At 50.6% G+C, this 18,433-nt stretch overlaps 1 protein-coding gene across 8 annotated transcripts in view; it reads right to left on the bottom strand.

Annotated features, from left to right (window-relative positions):
• Stab2 (stabilin 2) overlaps positions 1-18,433 on the bottom strand; it is a 152,451-nt gene that overhangs the window by 83,958 nt on the left and 50,060 nt on the right. For all 8 annotated transcript variants that reach the window (XR_015443579.1, XR_002394978.2, XR_002394977.2 and 5 more), the window contains exons 13-23: positions 17,368-17,511; positions 16,746-16,802; positions 16,469-16,594; positions 12,856-12,909; positions 12,480-12,560; positions 10,798-10,956; positions 8,511-8,573; positions 6,290-6,379; positions 5,473-5,559; positions 4,098-4,209; positions 651-831 (exon numbers count right to left, since the gene is read on the bottom strand). Coding sequence is in view for 5 of the 8 variants with exons in the window: in XM_021258401.2 (XP_021114060.2) it covers positions 651-831; positions 4,098-4,209; positions 5,473-5,559; positions 6,290-6,379; positions 8,511-8,573; positions 10,798-10,956; positions 12,480-12,560; positions 12,856-12,909; positions 16,469-16,594; positions 16,746-16,802; positions 17,368-17,511 (1,154 nt within the window). In the remaining 3 variants the exon portion in view is untranslated. The remainder of the gene's footprint in view (positions 1-650; positions 832-4,097; positions 4,210-5,472; positions 5,560-6,289; positions 6,380-8,510; positions 8,574-10,797; positions 10,957-12,479; positions 12,561-12,855; positions 12,910-16,468; positions 16,595-16,745; positions 16,803-17,367; positions 17,512-18,433) is intronic.

The following is an 18,433-nucleotide window of genomic DNA, read 5'->3' as shown; positions in this document are numbered from 1 at the left end:
CTGTGGAAAGGGAAATGCCATCTCTGGTCCCAGGTAGCCTGCATTCCACCGGGGGAGATAGAGCAAAACAAGTAGGCGCAGAAAAGAAAAGAGGCATCGGAGTGGGGCAGGGGCTCCACAGCTGCTGTTTTCTCAGGAGGGTTTGCACGGCTGCCGCCTTTGAACCGGATCTTCCTAGACCAGCACATTTCCCGTGGCATTTCCACCCCCCACCCACTACCGTGGTCAGGCAGCACAGCACTGAGGAAATAAACGGCAACTCATCCGCGAAGGACTCGATTTCATGCCAAGGCCTTTACTGGAGGAGGTTGAACAAGAAAAGGTGCCTGGAATGTAGGAAAGTGGTGGCGAATCTTTACTTTGTGATGGAAATGATTATGTATTCCCTGATGGGACACGAATGACACCCTCGCTCGAGTGCTGGGTGCTTTTCAACTCGGTTCTTCTCATCCCCGCTATGGCCCTGCTAGGGGGATATGATCAGCATTAATGAGCAAAGTGAAGCTCAGGTAGGTCAAGTAACTTGCCTCAGGACACACAGCTGGTAAGTTTCAAAGCAGGGAGTGCTACAACTTGAATCCAGCATGTGGAGCCCCGCCAGCTCCATTCCCAGGTAGCAGACGGCGGTGGCCTTACCTCCACGGACCTACCTTTCTCCGTAAATTTCCGATTGGCAGAAGGAGCGGACGTCACAGACAGGCACTAGGTAGCCACAGGGAAAGGCCCGGAAATTGCAGAAATGCCCAAATGTGCCGTCTTGGCAGGTGTCAGGCAGGCAGTCCCCGTTGCTGTCTACCCTGTTGTTGCAGGTCCCCTTGACACACCGGCATCCTGAGGAAGGAGGAAGAGGGACGCTTAGGGCTGGGTCCAGTGTCCGGAAGGATGGCAGCCCCTCCTTCACCCTGTCCAGGCCGAGCCTGGGCAGAACCCGAGGGAATCTCAGGTTGTTGCCTCCTGGGGGCTGGCTCACATCTCAGAGGGCTGGGACAGCCCTGGGGAGAAGCAGTCCTGTGTGTTTTATATGAGCTGTGCTCGAAAAGTATGGTGAAGGCTTAAATAAAAAATTCTTCCAGTAAAAGACACATTGGCATGAATCCCCCTCAAAATCTTCCTCCTCCCTTTGAACACACGCATCCCACCAGTCTTGCCACTTTCTGAAGTGGCTCTAGAAGTCCTCTTTTGTGAGCGTTTTTAGTTGTGCTGTCCTGCCTGTCTCAATGTCCTGAATCCATTCAAAACATTTCCCTTCCATGGTCATTCTGACTTGGGGAAGAGCCGGAAGTCACATGGTGCCAGATCTGGTGAATAAGGTCAGGTGAGTAAACACCATGATGTTTGCTCGAGCCTGCATTCAGCAGCAGCATTCACTATTTGTGACCACACCTCGTCAGGACACTCACAGAAGAGGACTTTGGGAAGTGCTTCAGAAGGGGGCAAGGACGGCGGGACAGGTGTGTCCAAAGTGAGGAGGAGGATTTTGAGGGGGGATTCATGGCAGGGTGTTTTTTTAATTGTCATAAATTTTGAAAAATGTAAACATTAACCCTGTGTGGTGATGGAGCCTTGTATATGTGTGTGGAGTATAGGGTGGGAGGTGGCTTTAATGGGACAAAAGAAGCAAAGTAAGTCAATTTTCAACTACTTTGTGGTCAGATAATTTAGCCAGGCCGTTGTTCACTTTCTCCTGAAGATGTTCAGGAATAAACAGAAGTGATTTCTCACACGGGCAGAGCCCCTGATGAGCGTGTGTGTTTGTCCTTCACTCTCCACCATGGCAACCAATGACAGCAAGTGGCCAACATCTGGGCCCTGACATCCTGAGAGGCCACGTCCTCCACTTCATTAGTAGTCACCAGGCCCGGGAAGTTGGTACTGATATATCTTGCTGCTTCTTTTTTTTCCCCATTCTCCTCCCCTCCGTTCAACCCTGCTTCCCCTCCTCATTTCCCAGATACAGAAACCGAGGGCTGGAGAGGTGAAGCAAGTCATCCAACTTGCCATTAAGTTCCCAAGCAGAGCCTTGAACCAGAGCCCTCAAAATCTATTTCTCCATGTTCTTTTTTTTGGTACCGGGGATAGAACTCGGGTTCTTGTGCTTGTGAGGCAGGCAGCGGAACCACTGAGCTAAATCCCCAGCCCCAAAGTCCATTTCTATTAGTGCGTGCAAACAGAGCAGGTCATTCTGTCCACTGGCATCTCCACATCTCTGTTACCATTGTAGACGTGAGCTGCTTTCTTTGCTTCTGAGTGTGGGTATTTAAACACTGGGATGAGAGGAGGAAGACAAGAAACTCAGAGGAAGGTGGTAGGGTGTGATCCTAAAGGAAGGGAAGTGCAGCTGTGCCCCGGAGGGACGGAAAAGACAAACACGAGTGAGGGTGGCTGAAAAGTCACAACTGGATTTAAACAAAAAATAACTTGTATCTAGTTTTAAGGAAGGCAGCTTAGCTGGTAAGGGATAAGATCCCCGCGTGAAGTCACAGGCAGGCACGGAGCTGGGAGGGGACGAAGTGGAGCCAGAAGCTCAGCCCCCAAGCCTAGCCTCTGCATCCTGCTGCTAGGGGATCAGACAACACCAGGGTTGTCAGCTTTGGAGAAAGTGCCTTTTTTGTGTCCCAGAAATCTTATTTGGCAAAAAAGAACAATAGAGTAGGATTCAGCAGGCCTGACCCTGCCTTGCTGTGGTTTCCTGTTCATCTGGAGGGGCACTGAGGAAGCCTGCAGAAGGTAAGAAAGGGGAAGCATGTGTTTTCTAACAGATGCATGGCACTAGCAGGGCTAGGTCTAAAAGCCCCAAACTAGGTGCCTTAACCCTATCAATAACCTGTGAAGCAGCCCTGGATTCTGCATATGTGAATTCAACCAGGCTTAGATAAAAAGATAGTTTTTAAAAATTGCATTCATCTTGAACATGCTTAGACTTTTTTCTTGTCATTATTGCCTAAGCAATACATATAACAATTTACAGAGCATTTATATTGTATTAAATATTGTAAGCAACCCCAGAGAGCATTCACAACATATGGGGGAAGTGTACAGCATTTGCAAATAGTAGCATGCCAGATGAGGAACTTGAACATCTGGTTTTGGTGTCCACAGGGCAGGGTGGGGGCCATCCTTGAACCCAGCCCCAAGGACATCAAAGGACAGCTGTACCAATATTATCTTCATTTTATAGATGGAGAAATTGAGAGATTTATTTTCAGGCAGTATGGTCAATAAATTGCAGAGTGAGAATTTAACTTCTGGTTGGTCTGACTCCACAACAAGCTCTTACCTATTCATTTTATTTTATCAGTAATTCTAATCTTAGCTTAGAACAATATGTCTAATATATATATTTAAATATACACGGGATGTAATTTTAAGAATATGATGTACTTTCTAAGATCATATAGCTGCATTTTTTCAATGGCTATTGTGGAACTTTCCACATATCTACTAGTGTTTTGATGTCGCCGTCACTGCACTTAAAATAACAGCAACCACAATAAGAGATGACAACAATCACTAACATGTGTGTAGCATAAGCTGCATTCTAGGCATTTCCCTGAGGGAATAGCTTTCCATTTGTAACTGGCACTCAGCCTTACCAGGTAGGTCCTGGTCTTTTATTTTTGGTACCGGGGATCGAACTTGGGTCCTTGTGCTTGTGCAACAGGCGGCGAAACCACTGAGCTAAATCCCCGGCACCAGGTAGGTCCTGGTCTTATCACCTTGTTTCCACAGAGGCCTGGGAAGATTGGTGACTTGGCTACAACCACCTCCTCCAATGGAGGTGCTGATGGAAGAAGACTTCTTGAAAGGCAGGGAGCAAGTCTATGTTGATGCAGACCCATTACCACTGGAGAGATGCAGAGAAATCTCAAAGCAGTGGTTTTCAAAGTGTGATTCCCTGGACCAGTGGGGAACTTGTTAGAAATGCAAATTCTCAGGCGCCAGCGTAGGCCTATTGTGTCAGAAACTGCAGGTGGGACCCACCGTCTGGCACTTGAGAAACAGGCTGGGATGATGACACAGGACAAGCGACAATCACAAGACACCAGGCCCCCACCAGCACTGTTCCATGCAGGAGGGATCCAGGAAGAGCCACTTACTTTTTTCACACTTATGTCCGTACTTATTGGGGTCAGAGCAGAACTGACACTCGGAGCCGTAGAAGCCATCCTTGCAAATGCACGTCCCGTTGCCATGGATGCCGTCCACACACTGGGAGAGAGGAGGCGGGCCCCGTGGGCCATGAGACAGGACAGAGGCCGGTGAGGGTCACGGACACTTCCGTTTCACGCCTGATTTTGGACTCAGATTCAGTCCCACTTGAAATGGTCCTTGGGTCTCCTTGTGGGCAGTGCAGTGGTCTTGGGATCGGGAGTGCTGAGTGTGGGAGCCCTGACTCAGGATTTGGAACTTTAAGGGTTGCCATTCCAGGGGAACCACGACGGTGAACTGGAAACCTTCACACACTGTTTCAGGGGTGGCAGATGAGTGCCTGGCTTCCCCCGCTCTGTACTCTCGCTTGCTCAGCTCTGGGACTCCAGCCTGCATTTCCCCCTCTCTCCAGTGGGAAACATATTTGCTTCCCATCTGCCCAGCCCTGCAAAGCCAGGTTTGCATTTATTCCCTGCATCTGAGTTGGGCACAGGCTGCCTTCCCGATTACCTGGCCACAGCCCCTGGTACTGGCCTCTTCCTATCTGTATCTTCTATGTAAAGACCACACTCTTGTTTGTAGTTTTTCTTTCCCCTCCTAAGAGCCATGTTTTAGATATGGGTCTATAAGATGTTCACGGCCGCTTTGACTTCCATTGTTTACCTCTGGCCTCCAAGTTAGATGAGGTGATTTTGGCTTTTACATCTTACTAGGTCTGGCAGACTGGCAGTGTTACTAAGTGTCCTAGAACCCGAGGCCCCAGAACCTTCTGAAGGTGGGATGTGGGGTGCAGAGGGCCTGTTGAGCTGTCCAAGGTCCTACGGTGGGCAACAGGAGAGCCCGAGGGGAGGCCTCTCCCCCACACCTGTAAGATCCCGCCTAATGTGGTCACCTGCTGGTGCTTGTAGTAACTGATCTGTTTCCTTTTTCCTGGCCATAGGTGCCACCATCCTGTCATCTTTGGGTCTGGCAGTTTAAAAAATTATTGTGTCATTTTTTTTTTGTACTGGGGATCGAACTCGGGACCTTGTGCTTGCAAGGCAGATGCCAGAACCACTGATCTAAATCCCTGGCCCTTGTTTTTGTTTTTTTGAGACAGGGTCTGGCTGTGTAGTTCAGCGTGGTGTTGAACTCAGTATGTAGGCCAGGCTGGCCTTGAAATTTCGGTGATCTTCCTGCCCCAGCCTCCTGAGTGCTGATGTTCACCATGGCAGATGTTCACCACCATGCCCGGCTAAAAATTATTGTGCCATTTGAGCTCAGAGAGTCAACCTTGAGCATTCAGGGAATTGTGCATTCTCACCCAAGCGACTGTCCTCTCACCTGGCCGTTTCCTGAGCATGTATTCAAGACGCCTCCTGGACACTCGGTGCAGTCGGGCCCGTAGAAGCCTCTGCAGCACTGTGGGATCTGAGAATCGACCCTGCTTGTTGCCCTGTGAACCCCCAAGTGGAGTGCCCATCCCTCCAAGAGACACCCTGACTTCCATCAGTATAATAAACGACCCCAGCCCCTCCTCGGGGGAGCCTTTCCCGTGTGCATGCGATGCCACAGCTAGTGCTCAGCCATCTGGCCACCACCAGTCTATGAGCACCTGCCCTGGGTGCCCGGCTGGCTTTGGCACCGTGCATGGGAGGGGAAGGCTGGCACCCAGGGAGCCCGAGTGGTAGTCAGGGAGGGGTCCGTATGGGGATTAAAAGAAGTAATTAAGTAAAAGAGCTCTGTCAGAGAATGCTAAGTACTAGGGAGAAACAGGCAGCAGAGACAGAAGTCGGGGGCACTGGGGAGGCCTCGGCTTGAAGCCGGTGCTGGGCGGATGGGACCTGAAAGATGCAGAGCCCCGAGAGTCTGGAAGAGCACGGAGGGAGGGAACTGTATTTGTGCTCTCTCTGAGCCAGGAAGGGGCAAAAGGAGGGTTGATTCGGGCGGAGTGGAGGCCATGAGAGCGTGGGCTCTGTTCAGAGCAAGAGGGGCCCCGGGGCACAGGGCGGGGGGACCCAGCCACCGAGAAGAGCATCCACCCTTCTGTTCTCGTGCAGGAAGGTCTGCAAGGCCGGCGGGCCATCCCCAACCGTGCAGACCCCGGGGCCCATGGGCTGCCTGGCTGGGCGGCGGGGGAGGCCCTGGCCACACTCTGTACCTTCACAGTGGCATTGCAGTATCGGGCACAGCCACTCTTCGGGGCCTTGCTGCTGCTGCTGCTGTAGACGCATCTGTGTGTGAAGACCGCCTGGAAGGGAGGCAGAGAGTGTGAGCTTGTGGTCTGGGTCCCCAGGCCCCTGGGCAGCGTCCACGGTGCACCGGGGCTGGAGCTCCAGGGTGCACCGGTCACTCTGGCAAGGCCGTGTCCTTGCCGGCAGAACACCGGGCAGCGTTTGCACCATCTGTGGGACACGTCGTGGTGGACATCGAGACATGACGACAGACTTCCCAGGGCATCTGGATGCGCCCCAGCCTCCTTTTCCGGCTACACCCAGCCCAGTCCCTGCTACTCAGATGTCTCAGAGGCAGGGCGGAGTCTGTCTACACTGAGGGAAGATCCACTAAGCACAGCAGCGAGAGTGGGAGGTTTTCCTTTTGGAGTGGGGTTAGATTTAAGTGCATCCTTCTAGTCCTTAACCCTTGGTGCAAGTTAGAATCACCTGGTCCTTCTACTTCCTGGGAACTCACCATGGCGGGCACAGTGCTTAAATGAGTTCATCAACCTTCAACTCCAAGCCAACTTTCTCATGCTATTTATGTATTTTTGTGGTGCTGGGGATCAAACCCAGGGCCTCACACGTGCTAGGCAAATGCTCTACCTCTGAGCTGCACCTCAACCTCTCATGAGTTTTTTTTTAATAGATAAAGAAAGGCCCAAACAGGCTAAATCATTTCCCCTCCAAGAAACTCTGCTAGTAAGTGCCAGGTCGGAGACATGGGTGTAAAACTTGCTAACTTTAAAATCGCAGGCAAATCACACCTCTCTCGGTCTCTGCTGCCTAAGCCGTGAAACGGACCACGGTGCCGACATCCAGTTTTATTCTAGGAATTGAGCTCCCGGCTCCAATGTAGATACATGTTTACATCGTGTTTCCTCCGTCCTCTTAGGTTCTTGCTTAGGAAGTAAGCAGTGAGAAGTTACTGGGATACAATCCCAAGATCTGAGATGCACCAAGGGATTCTGAAGTCACCGAGGGAGGAGACGCCTCTGTTTCTTTTTCCTCTTCTTTTTGGTACCGGGGATCGAACTCGGGACCTTGCGCTTCTTTCTCTCTCTCTTTCCTTCTCTTGTGGTACTGGGGATTGAACCCAGCGCCTTTGGGCTACAACCTTACCTCCTCTTTTAGTTTTTATTTTGAGGCAAGGTCTCATTAAGTTACTAAATTGCCCAGGGTGTGCTTGAACCTGGGATCCGTCTGGCTCAGCCTCCCGGAGTGCCGGGATCACCAGGTGTGCACCACCGCGCGCCTGGTGGGAAATCCTTTCTTATCATGAATTTACAGGCAGAAATTTCTATCGTCATCATTATGTTTTTGTAACTTAGAACACTTTGCTTTTGTCATCAATGGAGTACTTAGCACGTGAAGTACATTGTTCTACAACTCTTTTCCCTCAGGTTGACTTTCTCAAGACAATACCAAACGAAAACAAAACTATAAATTCATCTTTATGCCCTGGAACCAAGCACAATGTCCAGTATATGATAAATCTCTAATAAATATGTGCAGATTCAAACTTGAAAAGCTTCTGATAGCCTAATATTACCAATTCCTAATATGTTTTCTTTCTTACTTTTAATTGGCAAAGGATAATTCCGTACATTTATAGGGCACAGAGTCATGGTATGCCATATGTACACGTTGTGAAATGATTTGATCAGGCTAATTAATATAATTATCCGCCTCCCACTTCACATTTCCCTGTGGGGAGGGCAGCTAGACTTCGCTGTTCTCAGCAGACTTGAAGCACGGGTCACTAACTGCATGTAGTTACCAGTCCGCGCCTGTCCCGGGAAATCACAATTTGCTCCCCCTGCCCAACTGAAACTCTGTAAGCTCCCTGACATGATATTTTTCTCCAGAATGATGCTTGCGGAGATCAAATACAAACAGTGGATTTTACTTAAGAGGGAGGAGTACAGAGGAGCCTTCACCGGACAGGCTGTTGGATTTCGGTATCTCGCTTGAGTTTTGTTTGTGCTGCTACGTTATTATGACTGACAGATGAAGCAAATTAGAGTAAAAAGGTGAAGCCCCCTGCCTCCCGTCCTTGGCTAAGCGCTGGCCTCCTTCGACCTCAGCTGCATTCAGGGAGGGGGGACCACACCGGTGGGGTCGCTTGGTGTTGCCGGGTACCAGCACCAGCTTGGTGACACTCACTGTGGGCTCGGAGTCGGCGGGACATTTACTCTCGAACGCCACCAAGCAGTTCACGCAAGAGCCCTGGAGGGAAAGACAGTGGGTCAGTGCAGAGGTCCCGTGGAGGACCGGGGTGGCCCTGTCCGCAGACTCACTTCCCTCCCGTGAAGCGGGCTCCCGTCTCCCTTCCGCCCCGGAGGGAGGAGCGAAGTCAGCCCTGGGCAGGGCCGGGCTCGCCCAGGGCGGGATTGCTCAGGGTGGCCCCTCCTCTCCTCTCTCTGGACAGAGCCCGCTGTCCACGGGCCAGGAGGGCACTGCCCCCGAGGGACTGCAGCTGTCACCAGCGTCAGGAACACAGTGCTCACACGGGTCCCAGACCTGAGGCTGTGTTCTCCAATCAGCTCAGCAGGAATGAGGCCTGGCAGCCTGCTGGAGTCTCCTCCATGGGCTCTGACCCAGGAGGAAGGGATCCCAGTGTGTGCCTCCAGTTCTCTCCAGGGCTTTCCTCCGACCTTCTCTACCTGTGCTGGGCCACAAAGCACGGTCTCTCGCCCCTCTGGTCAGCCTCCAACTGGCTTCGGCCAACTAGAGTCCAGCAGGGTACTGGTGGGTAGTTGGAGAGCGAGGTCAGGGATCTCTTTCTCGTTCTCTCTGTGCCTTGGCACTGCCCCTAGAACTCCTGGCGGACACCCTCTCCCCATTTCACCAACTTCGGGCAACTCTGTACCTTTCTTGGGGTCTTTGGTTCTGGGTGGTCAGGGTTGGCTACTGCTTCTCCCCGACTAGCAGAGTGTTACTTACTAAACCTCTGCAGCCCCACGTACACGTCCAGAGGTGCCTACGAGTTCAGCCAGGTGAAAACAGAAGCTTCTAGGAGGCTTCTTCCTGGCTGCTCTCACTCTTTGCTGGTCCCAAGTACGTACTTTCCAGAGAGCCTGTGTGGACTTAGATCCAACCCAAACCATCCTAAAGTAGGCCGGACAGATAGATGTGACTTTAAACCTAGACAGAATAATAAATAGGAGAGGAAGACTGCATTCTGAGGCAGCTCTGGGAAGTGCTTTTTCTACCTAACCACAATTTGGGGGATTTTAGCTCAAAATTACATGTTGATTCTGTCCTTTGGGGAGGTGAGAAAAAGCTTTGAATCATCTGAAACGGAACAACCCTGTGACCAGGAAGGCGCTGGGGCTGGCTCTGTCCTTCCACAGACTTTCTTCAGGGACCTGAACAGCAGCTGCCTGGGTGGGGATGCTTTGAAGGACGTGTTGAAGCCCTGAGGGCTTTCTCCGGCCTGTTCTGAGCCTCACCCTGCACTAACAGAAGCTTCTAGAAGGTCCCAGCTGCTCCCCCTCTTTGCTGGGAGGTGTACCCACCAGCGTGTGTTTCTAAAGAATAAACCAAACCTACATCACTGCTGGGGGGCTGGTGAGGAAAGTGATCCTATTTCTAGGTTTCTTAAAAAAGGAGGGGTCAAAATGAGACAATACTCCCCAAATGGCATTTGACGGACCCAAGTTATGCTCAATAGCCTAAACATCAATTAAGAACTTGTAAATCAAAAAGTCCACTGCAGTCTTGTGCTGATGCTTAGCTAGTTATTTCTAGCCCTCACCAAGATAAAATAAAACCAGGCCTTTTCCCCTCATATCCAGTGCTCATGCTCCAAAGATATCCTGAGAACAATCACTGATGTGCGTGCTACTGAAGTGTCCTGAAAAGAAAGACCTAGGCCTCTATGATGGCCACAATTTTAGGGTTGTGGTTTCCAAAGATTGCAGGTAGAGCACTTTTGGAATTTAGGGTGCTCTGATGAAAATTGCCAGAGCTCAAAAAAGTTGCTATGGAAACAGAAAAGGCTGTCAGAGGGTACAGAAGCTCATGGGGAAACAGAAAGTCTCGTATTTGGAAAGGACTACAGAAAGATGGATGATTCATTAGAGCAGTACATCTATCTGGGAAGATATTTGATTTTAAATCCTTCTTAGGACAAGTAAAGCTGTGGGCCTGGAGCCAGCTGGTCCAGGAAGAGGTAGGAGACTGATCCTAAGTCCCATGAGGGAAAACTCCCATCTGAGGTGTGATAGGGCGATGGATAGAACAGCATCTCTCTAACAGCCCGGGCCCTGAAGCCTCAGCATGCACCGTTGCTTGGAAAGCAGGTCTTTGCAGATATAATAGTGTGGTGAAGACGAGGCAGGGTGGTCGGGACGCTCCACGCCGGCCCTCAGGCCTGGGAGGAGCGGGATACTGCCTGCCCCAAGCAGCCCTCTGAGGCCTTGTTCTCTACATTTGGCTCGCTTCTTACCGGCCTCATTTCACTGTTGGAGTCGTCGCACCGGCTAGGGCTAGACGGGACGTGGAGGAAGGAGGGCGGCATGAGAACTCCAGCCAGCGTGTAAATGAGCCCATTTTTGACAGCGACCTCAGTGTTTTCTACGGGCACGCCGTTTACCAGAATCTGTCCCTGGAAGGAAGCAGTGACATGTTTCCCTCTGGGCTGCAGGAGGGCTGAGCCCCATGCAGGTGTGAAAGGGGTGACGTCCCTGAAAGGCCCAGTGTGTGGACTGAACGCCTGCCAGTAGCAGGGCTGGGCTGACGGGAGACAACGGAGTCTTCCAGGCGAGCTCCGGAGGATGCCGGGCAGGGACGTCCCGGCTCGCACAAAGGGCCTTGCAGGTCCTGGCTGGGAAGGAGGCGTAAACATTCCAGCCTGGAGGTGCATTTGCTGGAAAGTCGTTGTACCCTTTGTGGTACGAAGCTCTGCTTTCAAATCAGGGTCACAGCCCAATCACTTCTCGCCACTGCCTTGCACTGTTCTGGCCCGAGTCACAGTCCTCCCTTCCCGGACTGTTGTAATCGAATCTCTAGTCATCTCCCAGCATGCAGCCATCTCCCATCAGCCCTCTGCCTACAGTCCTGCACGGCTGCCCATCTCATTTGGAGGAAGCGCTGGGTCCTTGCCCTGGCTTCTGAGCCCTCCCCGCCCCTCCCCGCCCCTCCCGCTGCTCGGTTCTGATTCTGGCCACACTGTCCGCCATTCCTCTCGCAGCTCATGCATGATCCCTGCCTGCTGTCACTGCACTGTCTCCTCTCTGTCCCGGGACAGTCAAGCCACAGCCCTCACTCCTTCCAGTCCCAGCCCCAATGTTCTCCTCCTTGTGAGGACTTCTCGGCACTTTATCTCAAACGTCAGTCCCATCCCCACTTTCTATCCTCACCTGCCTTGGTGCTTTTCTCCTTACTACTCTCCGACTGTGACACATTTTCCTTATTTCACTTCTTTGCTCTCTAGCTCCCTATTTGTTAGTGTGAGGTTCTGCACAGTCAGGAGCTTTGGCCGGTCTGCTCATCTATCTGTCAGCAGGACCTAGAGCGGCGCCTGGCACACAGCACTCGGGAGGTGCTTGGGCAGAGGCTGAGATCATCATAGTGGCCATCAGTGTTGAGACAAGAGGAGACAATGTCTCTGTGCTCCTGGTGTCACCACCCTGGAGCGTTAGCTGAGAAACACTATGGAGTCATCGTCCCTCTACTCAGGGCCTTTGCACATGCTCTCTCTTCTGCCAGGAGCTCTGTTCTGCTCATCTCTGCCAAGTTCTTTCTACTCATCCTCCAAGCATGGTGAGAGCCCCCCACCCCCACCCCCCGACCCCGGCCCTCTGACTGCAGCTGTTCTCAGACTCCTGTAGTCTGGGCTCACAGTTCCCAGAGCTTCCTGTAGCTGCCGCTCTCTAAACTGTAATTGTGTGATTACCAACCCCATCATGAGGTCTTCAAGTCTGTCTTTGCTGCTGGGATACAAGTCTGCCTTTTTTGCTGCTTTATCCCTGGTGTCCAATGCAGACACCAGCACGCAGCTGCTCAGAGATATTTGCTGACAGCAGTGAGCAATGAGTGAAAAGGTCTGAAAGCTGTTTCCATAGGGCAGAGGCACCGTAGCACACACAGGACCTCGACCCGGCCATCCGGCGACCCACCCTCACTCACGCTGTCGGTGGTGTTGAACTCTACGATCTGGTTGGCCATGGTCGTGATTTGCCGGGTGGAGACAAGGGTGGCCACTTCCAGCTGTGATGACAAGGGTACAAGGGTGATGCTTGGAGCAAGGCAGAGCACCCTGATTTCTTAGTCCTTACTGCAGAAAATGCTCTACAGTTTACAGGATACTGAATGGGATCTTTGAATGCTGTGGCTGGGAAGATTTCTCTGATAAGAGACCCACTATTCAAGGCTGAGGGTTCGCTCAGAGCCACAGACAGAGAACAAACGTCACACATTCGCTACACTAAGACCCTGGGATTCCAAACCAGGGCCAGGTTTCTTGGAAGCAGGGAAAAGCAGCAGTGGGAAAAGGAGAGCAAACCTGGGTAAACGGGATAATGTGGTATCTGAGGAGTTCCAGAAGCATCCAAGTGCCCTGCAAAGAAGCCAAAAGACTTCAGTCAACGAAGAAAACACCAACTCTTCCTCTCGTGGGAGCCCTTCAAATGACTTCGAACTCTTAACCGGAAAGATAAATGACTCACAACCTCTCTGTTGGGGAATCCGGGATGAGAAAACTCACCCCCAGCCCCAGTAGCTCACGTTCACTGAATCTCCACCCGGACAGGGGCTGATCTGAAAGCCCCGTGTGCACATTTCCCGTAATTCGCCCAACAGCCTTGCGAGGCAGGGGCCACTGCCAACCTATTTCATGCGAGATGATATGCTTTCAAAGACAGTCCAAGGTCACAGAGCTGACTCAGGGGAAGAGCCCAAAGACGAGTCTGACACCGCTCAGCGCGTCTGGGTTACACTCTGGCTTTCCTGGACAGCCTTCCACTTCGGGTTCTCTGTCACTCCCTCCGCTTGGCCACACAGTGGTTACTCAGGAATTCGTGGCAGCAGGGATTGAGGCAGCTGCCTTTCCCTTGCACAAAATTCATTTTTGAGTTTCTCTCACTACAGAGAACTGAAGCAGCAGTGGAGATAAAAGAAGGGCCTAGAGCCCAGGGAGGGGACCATAGGCAGGATGCGCAGTCCCTGTGGGGACCCTGGAGGGGAGCCACAGAGTCAGGAGCAGGGGCCACGCTCTTGGGACGGAGGCCGTGGCAGCCAGGACCTCCTGCCGATGGGGGCAAGCTCCTTGCTGAGTCCCAGACTTCCTGGCCCCCGAATTCTGCCATTAGCCCAGCCCAGTTGCTCTGGCTGGGGAAGGTGAACAAAGCAAGGTCCCAGTAACTGCCAGGAGGTTGACAGGGCCCAGCACCAGCAAGGCCGGGCTGACTGAAAGCCCCCTGAACCTGGGTCCCCTCACCGCCTCCTCTGCATTCGGCCTGGGACTGTGCCAGGGGACTTTCCTGTGAGTGGTGTGACACAGCCTGGCTCGTCCGGTACAACCTTGGCTTATGCCTACTGTCCTGGCAGCCTCTGCCCTCCCCAAAGTGTCCTGGTATGTGGGAAAAACGATATGGCAGCCACATGGCTGAGCCAATAGCGTGGTGGGCAGGGCAGGGCAGCTGTCCGGCAGGCTGGACTCGACACCAGTGGCCAGCACTGGAGGTGATGCTTTCTGCCGCTCTCCTGCTGCTATGTGACCTTGCACGTGACCTGAGCTGCTCCATGGCATGCAGAAGTGCGGACCACAGGCAGGAGCAGTGCTACACAGGCAGCAGCGCTCAGGGGCATAGGGCTGGACTACGCGGGCCCTGCTGAGAAATGTGAGGCCCGACTGGACGGCAAACTCCTGGAAAGCAGAGGTGGGGTTTGCGGGGTTCATTATCACCTCGTCCCCACTAGCACAGCCCGCGTGGCACACAGTAGGCTCTTCATAAATTTTGGGCCCAGAAATTACGAAGGGGAGGTATTCTGGGAAAATAACTGAGCTGGATCTCAAAAACCTGAGTTTGAATCCCAGCTCTGCTTCTGGGCATCACTTCCAGTCTCAGTTTTTTCCTGCAAAACTTTTTCCCTGCATGCATGGAGCCTTATCTGGCTTGGGGCCACTAGCACTGGCTAGCTCAAAGGGGCAGTATGTGCATCCAGGGGCTGTTGGCCAGACCCCAGAGTGTCCTGCATTCTTTCCCTTAGGATGGCACTCGCTTCCTCCTGGCAGTTCTAGGTGAAAACAAAACAAACAAACAAACCCAAACCCCAAGTCCTAAGTTGCTAGTATGACCTTGAGCTTTGTACGTTCACCTCCCTGGGCCCCGTTTTCCTCGTGAGGAACCTGTGAATCTCTCAAGGGAGCCTCTCACTGCCTTCCCTTGCTTTTACTTCTGTCTAGCTCAGCAATGAAGCCATCGCTGGGGTGTGCAGTCAGCTGCAGGGGCTGGACGCTTTCCAAACTAAACTGTGCATCAGGGAGAGAGGCTCGGGTTAGGGGAACATGACAGTGCACAATTAGAGCTAGAAACCCTTCCGCTGGGAAGCCGGTTTGTTGCCATTTCCCTGGCACAGCTGACGGGACTTTACTGTCTGCAGAGGAGGCTCTTCCCTGACCTGGAGCTACGGGAGATTAGGAGGATGGAGACGGAGCTAGTTTTAGGGATTTTAACCAGCACAGGCTCTGGACCAGAGGAAGAGGCAGAAATGGTCATTCCACTCCTCTCCTACAAACTAAAATGGAAAACTCAGGACAGAGTTGTGAGGCTTCATCTTCTTTGCAGGCTGAAAAGCACTGGCTTTGAGAAAAACCAGACCTCGAGCCAGGAGCAGCGGTGTGTGGGGGCCAATTTCCGTGGTATAAACATTCCCACTGGGCCTGACTGAATGAGCTGGAGAGAGGAGCACACGAGTCACTCGTGAGAGCCCGGAGGGGCCTGCTCCAGGCACCGCGAGGGGGTGAGACAAGAACAGGAACAGCTTTCTGAACAGTGGTGCCTGACAGAAAAGACCAGCTCCTTTATCCTGTTCTATTCTGGTTAAAATGCTTTATTTTAACTGTGTTTTCTGAAAGCAAAAGATTCTTGTAGATATTGAAAAATACTCTAGAAGAGACTGTATCCACGTGAACCTTCAAACCAAAAAAGGAGACAAGTTTTAGGAATTTAAACAGTGTAGCCAGGACTATTTGGGTGAGAAAATGGGTGTTTTAGCAGTAGGTATAATTTTTGGGCCTCGCTAACCAGAATCTTTGGGCTGAGGCTCTGGAGCCTGCTTACTTAACAAGCTCTCTAGGTGATTTCTAACCTCACCAAACCTTGGGAGTCATTACCTAAGAAGATCTGGGCAGCCGAATCAACATCCTTCTAGGTGCAGTCACAGGCAGTATGGCCGTATCACCAAGATGGCGGCCTGAGTTCAGGGCACAGAAGGAAGTTTATAGCCTTCATATAATTCTACCATTTGTCATGCTACCAAACATTCCATAGTTAACTGTTCTTTTCTTTAGGTCATAGCTGCTATTTCTGGGAGAGGAAACCTTTCAGGTAGTTTCAGTCATTTTAGCCCCAGTGTGAAACAGCTAACAATTTCCTTTCTAGTGAAGAACATGACAGAATTGAAGGCCTATGGTCTACAAGGAAAGGATCATAGTGGAGAGAGATGGAAGCAATATAAAGGAAAGGGTAGAGCATTTAAAATAACATTTGTTCCTGTGAAAGTAGTCTAGAGCCTGACCCTGGCTGGTCTACTTTGTTTATCATTTTTCAGGTGGTTTTAGAGTAGTAGGGAACTTAAAATATTGATTTTAGTACTGTGAAATACTGGAAGAGCCAGCTCAAATCAAATCAAGCACCTACTCCTGGGGTTATAAACAGATCTTATTTCCTTGACTCATCAGAGTTATTTGGATCTCCATTGAGGAGACTGAAGCCACATCTAGGAATAGTTCCAGGGTATCATGATTGATTAATGATGTCTGCCTAGGTTGTGGGAAGGCAAGCGGTGGTACATGTGCTGCTTATTAGCTAACCCCAGTTTAGCAAAAGCCTACAGGACACAGACTGGGGCAGTGAGGCTGACCCAGTGCCACCAGAGTAAGCAAGATACAATACCTGTGGCGAAAGAAGGTAATGAAGATCACGGTACTTCATGTTGTTCAGTGCTTCATTACTTGGCACAAAAATGGTGTATGATCCAGCAACACCTCTCACCTCTAAGTCATATATCAAGTTGACAACCTGCATTTGAGAAATGAAGCTTTGTACTTGTGATCTATTTCAGAAAAATATTTGAAGCAATTGTCCAGAAAATATTTATGGTTGACATCTCTGCTAATTTTACAAAGGACTCAACATACACATTTTCCAGAAATTCATGAAAGGCACAAACCTCCAACAAAGAGCAGAACTTTTTGTGTCTTGATGGTAGCACTATACATATGGTTTCCTGCAAAGAGACATTTTGCTTTAAGAATCAGTAAAAATATAAGAAAGTGGTTCAGGAAATAAAAATCCTAACATGAAGAGAAGGAGTATAAATTCTGACACTGATTATAGTTGTGGATTCATATAAAAGGACCTGGTCGACTGCCATCCATTAAGCAAATGTATGTTGTTACTTAAACAGTAGTTGAAGCCTGTGTGTTCTGAGTAGCTGTGGCCATTGTCCTATAGGACAGAAAGAATAGTTTTATCACAATAGCGACTGCTGTTCTCTATAAAGCAAGAGGGTTAAATTGTCATGACAGTGGATCACTCAGGCGGGTTGTCTGATGTGGCCCTAAGAGATTAAAAAAATTCACACCCCCCAGGACATGTCTTTCTTTCTCTGCAGAGATACTCAGAATTCTATTGAAAAGAGATAAGTCATTGCAGCTTCTCTTAGCCTGAGGTCCTCTCAGAGAGATGAAGGACAATCTGCAGTGCTGCAAACACTTTCTTCCTGGATATGCGTCTCCACGGAACAAAGGTGATGGATCAGGATGGCAGCACCTCTACCTGAAACGTCTCACCTTGGAGTTGCTCTTAAAGGTGGGTTCTATCTTGTCCATGGCTCTGTCGAGGATGTGTATGAGGCCGTTGGAAGCAACGATGTTCCCCTCTATAATTTTTACCTTCTTTTTGCCTTTATGAAGTTCAAGCTTTATTTGATTGTCCTAACATACCAAAGAAAGATAAAATAAAATTAATGTGGAGTTGTGGGAGGAGCAAGCACTGGACTAGAAGCCGAAAGTCCTGAGTCCCTGGGACCTGCCACCTACTGGACATGAGATTTTGGGTAAGTATTGTGATTTAACACGAAGATGAAGGTGTCTGTATGGTTGGCCTCACAAGGGTTTCGTGAAATCACTGATGACCTCGGCATGTGACATGTGGACAAGGTCTTATGATGCCCTCCTCCAATAAACTGCAAACTCCACAAGACTGAAGCCACTCAGTTCCCTGTAGACATCTCACTTGTCTTGGTGGGATACGCAGAGGAGGCATATGGTACAGAGCTGCTGAATGAATAACTGATGCTAATTACTTCTTCCACCCATGTGGCTCCTTCAAGTTCTAGACTTAGTAAATGTTTGTTGAATTAATGACTGAATATATGCCTGTCCTCGTGAGAAAGGAAACCGCGTCTTCATGTCTCTCATTTATACATTACTCCATCTATCCACCCATTATCTATCTGCCATCCACCCACCCACCCACCTCACACCTACAGTGCAGCAGAACAGTTACTGCTGAGGGCTTTGGAGTCAGGCAGGCTCCCAGTCGAATGCCAATTTTGGCCCTTACTGTGTGACCTCTCCACTTTCCCCCAGGGAAAACAGGGGTTATGATAGGACCCTTTCACAGGGTTGTTGTGTTTTCCATAACCCAGATACAGATGCATCCCCATGCTCAGCACAGGCAGGACACTCAGCCATCTATCAACTGTCAGTATACTAGGTAAAATACAATGGAAGCCAGACTTAGACATAAACAAGCTCTTCCCAGTCTTGGCCAGTTCCTCCTACCTCTCGGATCACCCCCTCTCCTTGTAGCTGTAATTCCTTGTTCGGATAAAATTAACAACTATGTCCTGTA

The sequence above is a fragment of the Heterocephalus glaber genome, unplaced genomic scaffold, assembly GCF_053883595.1.
Source record: "Heterocephalus glaber isolate CG9 unplaced genomic scaffold, H.glaber_assembly_v1.0 deba00001572, whole genome shotgun sequence".
Lineage (NCBI taxonomy): Eukaryota > Metazoa > Chordata > Mammalia > Rodentia > Bathyergidae > Heterocephalus > Heterocephalus glaber.
Note: the sequence above shows the minus strand (reverse complement) of the source record. Positions and strands in the feature narration are given on the sequence as shown.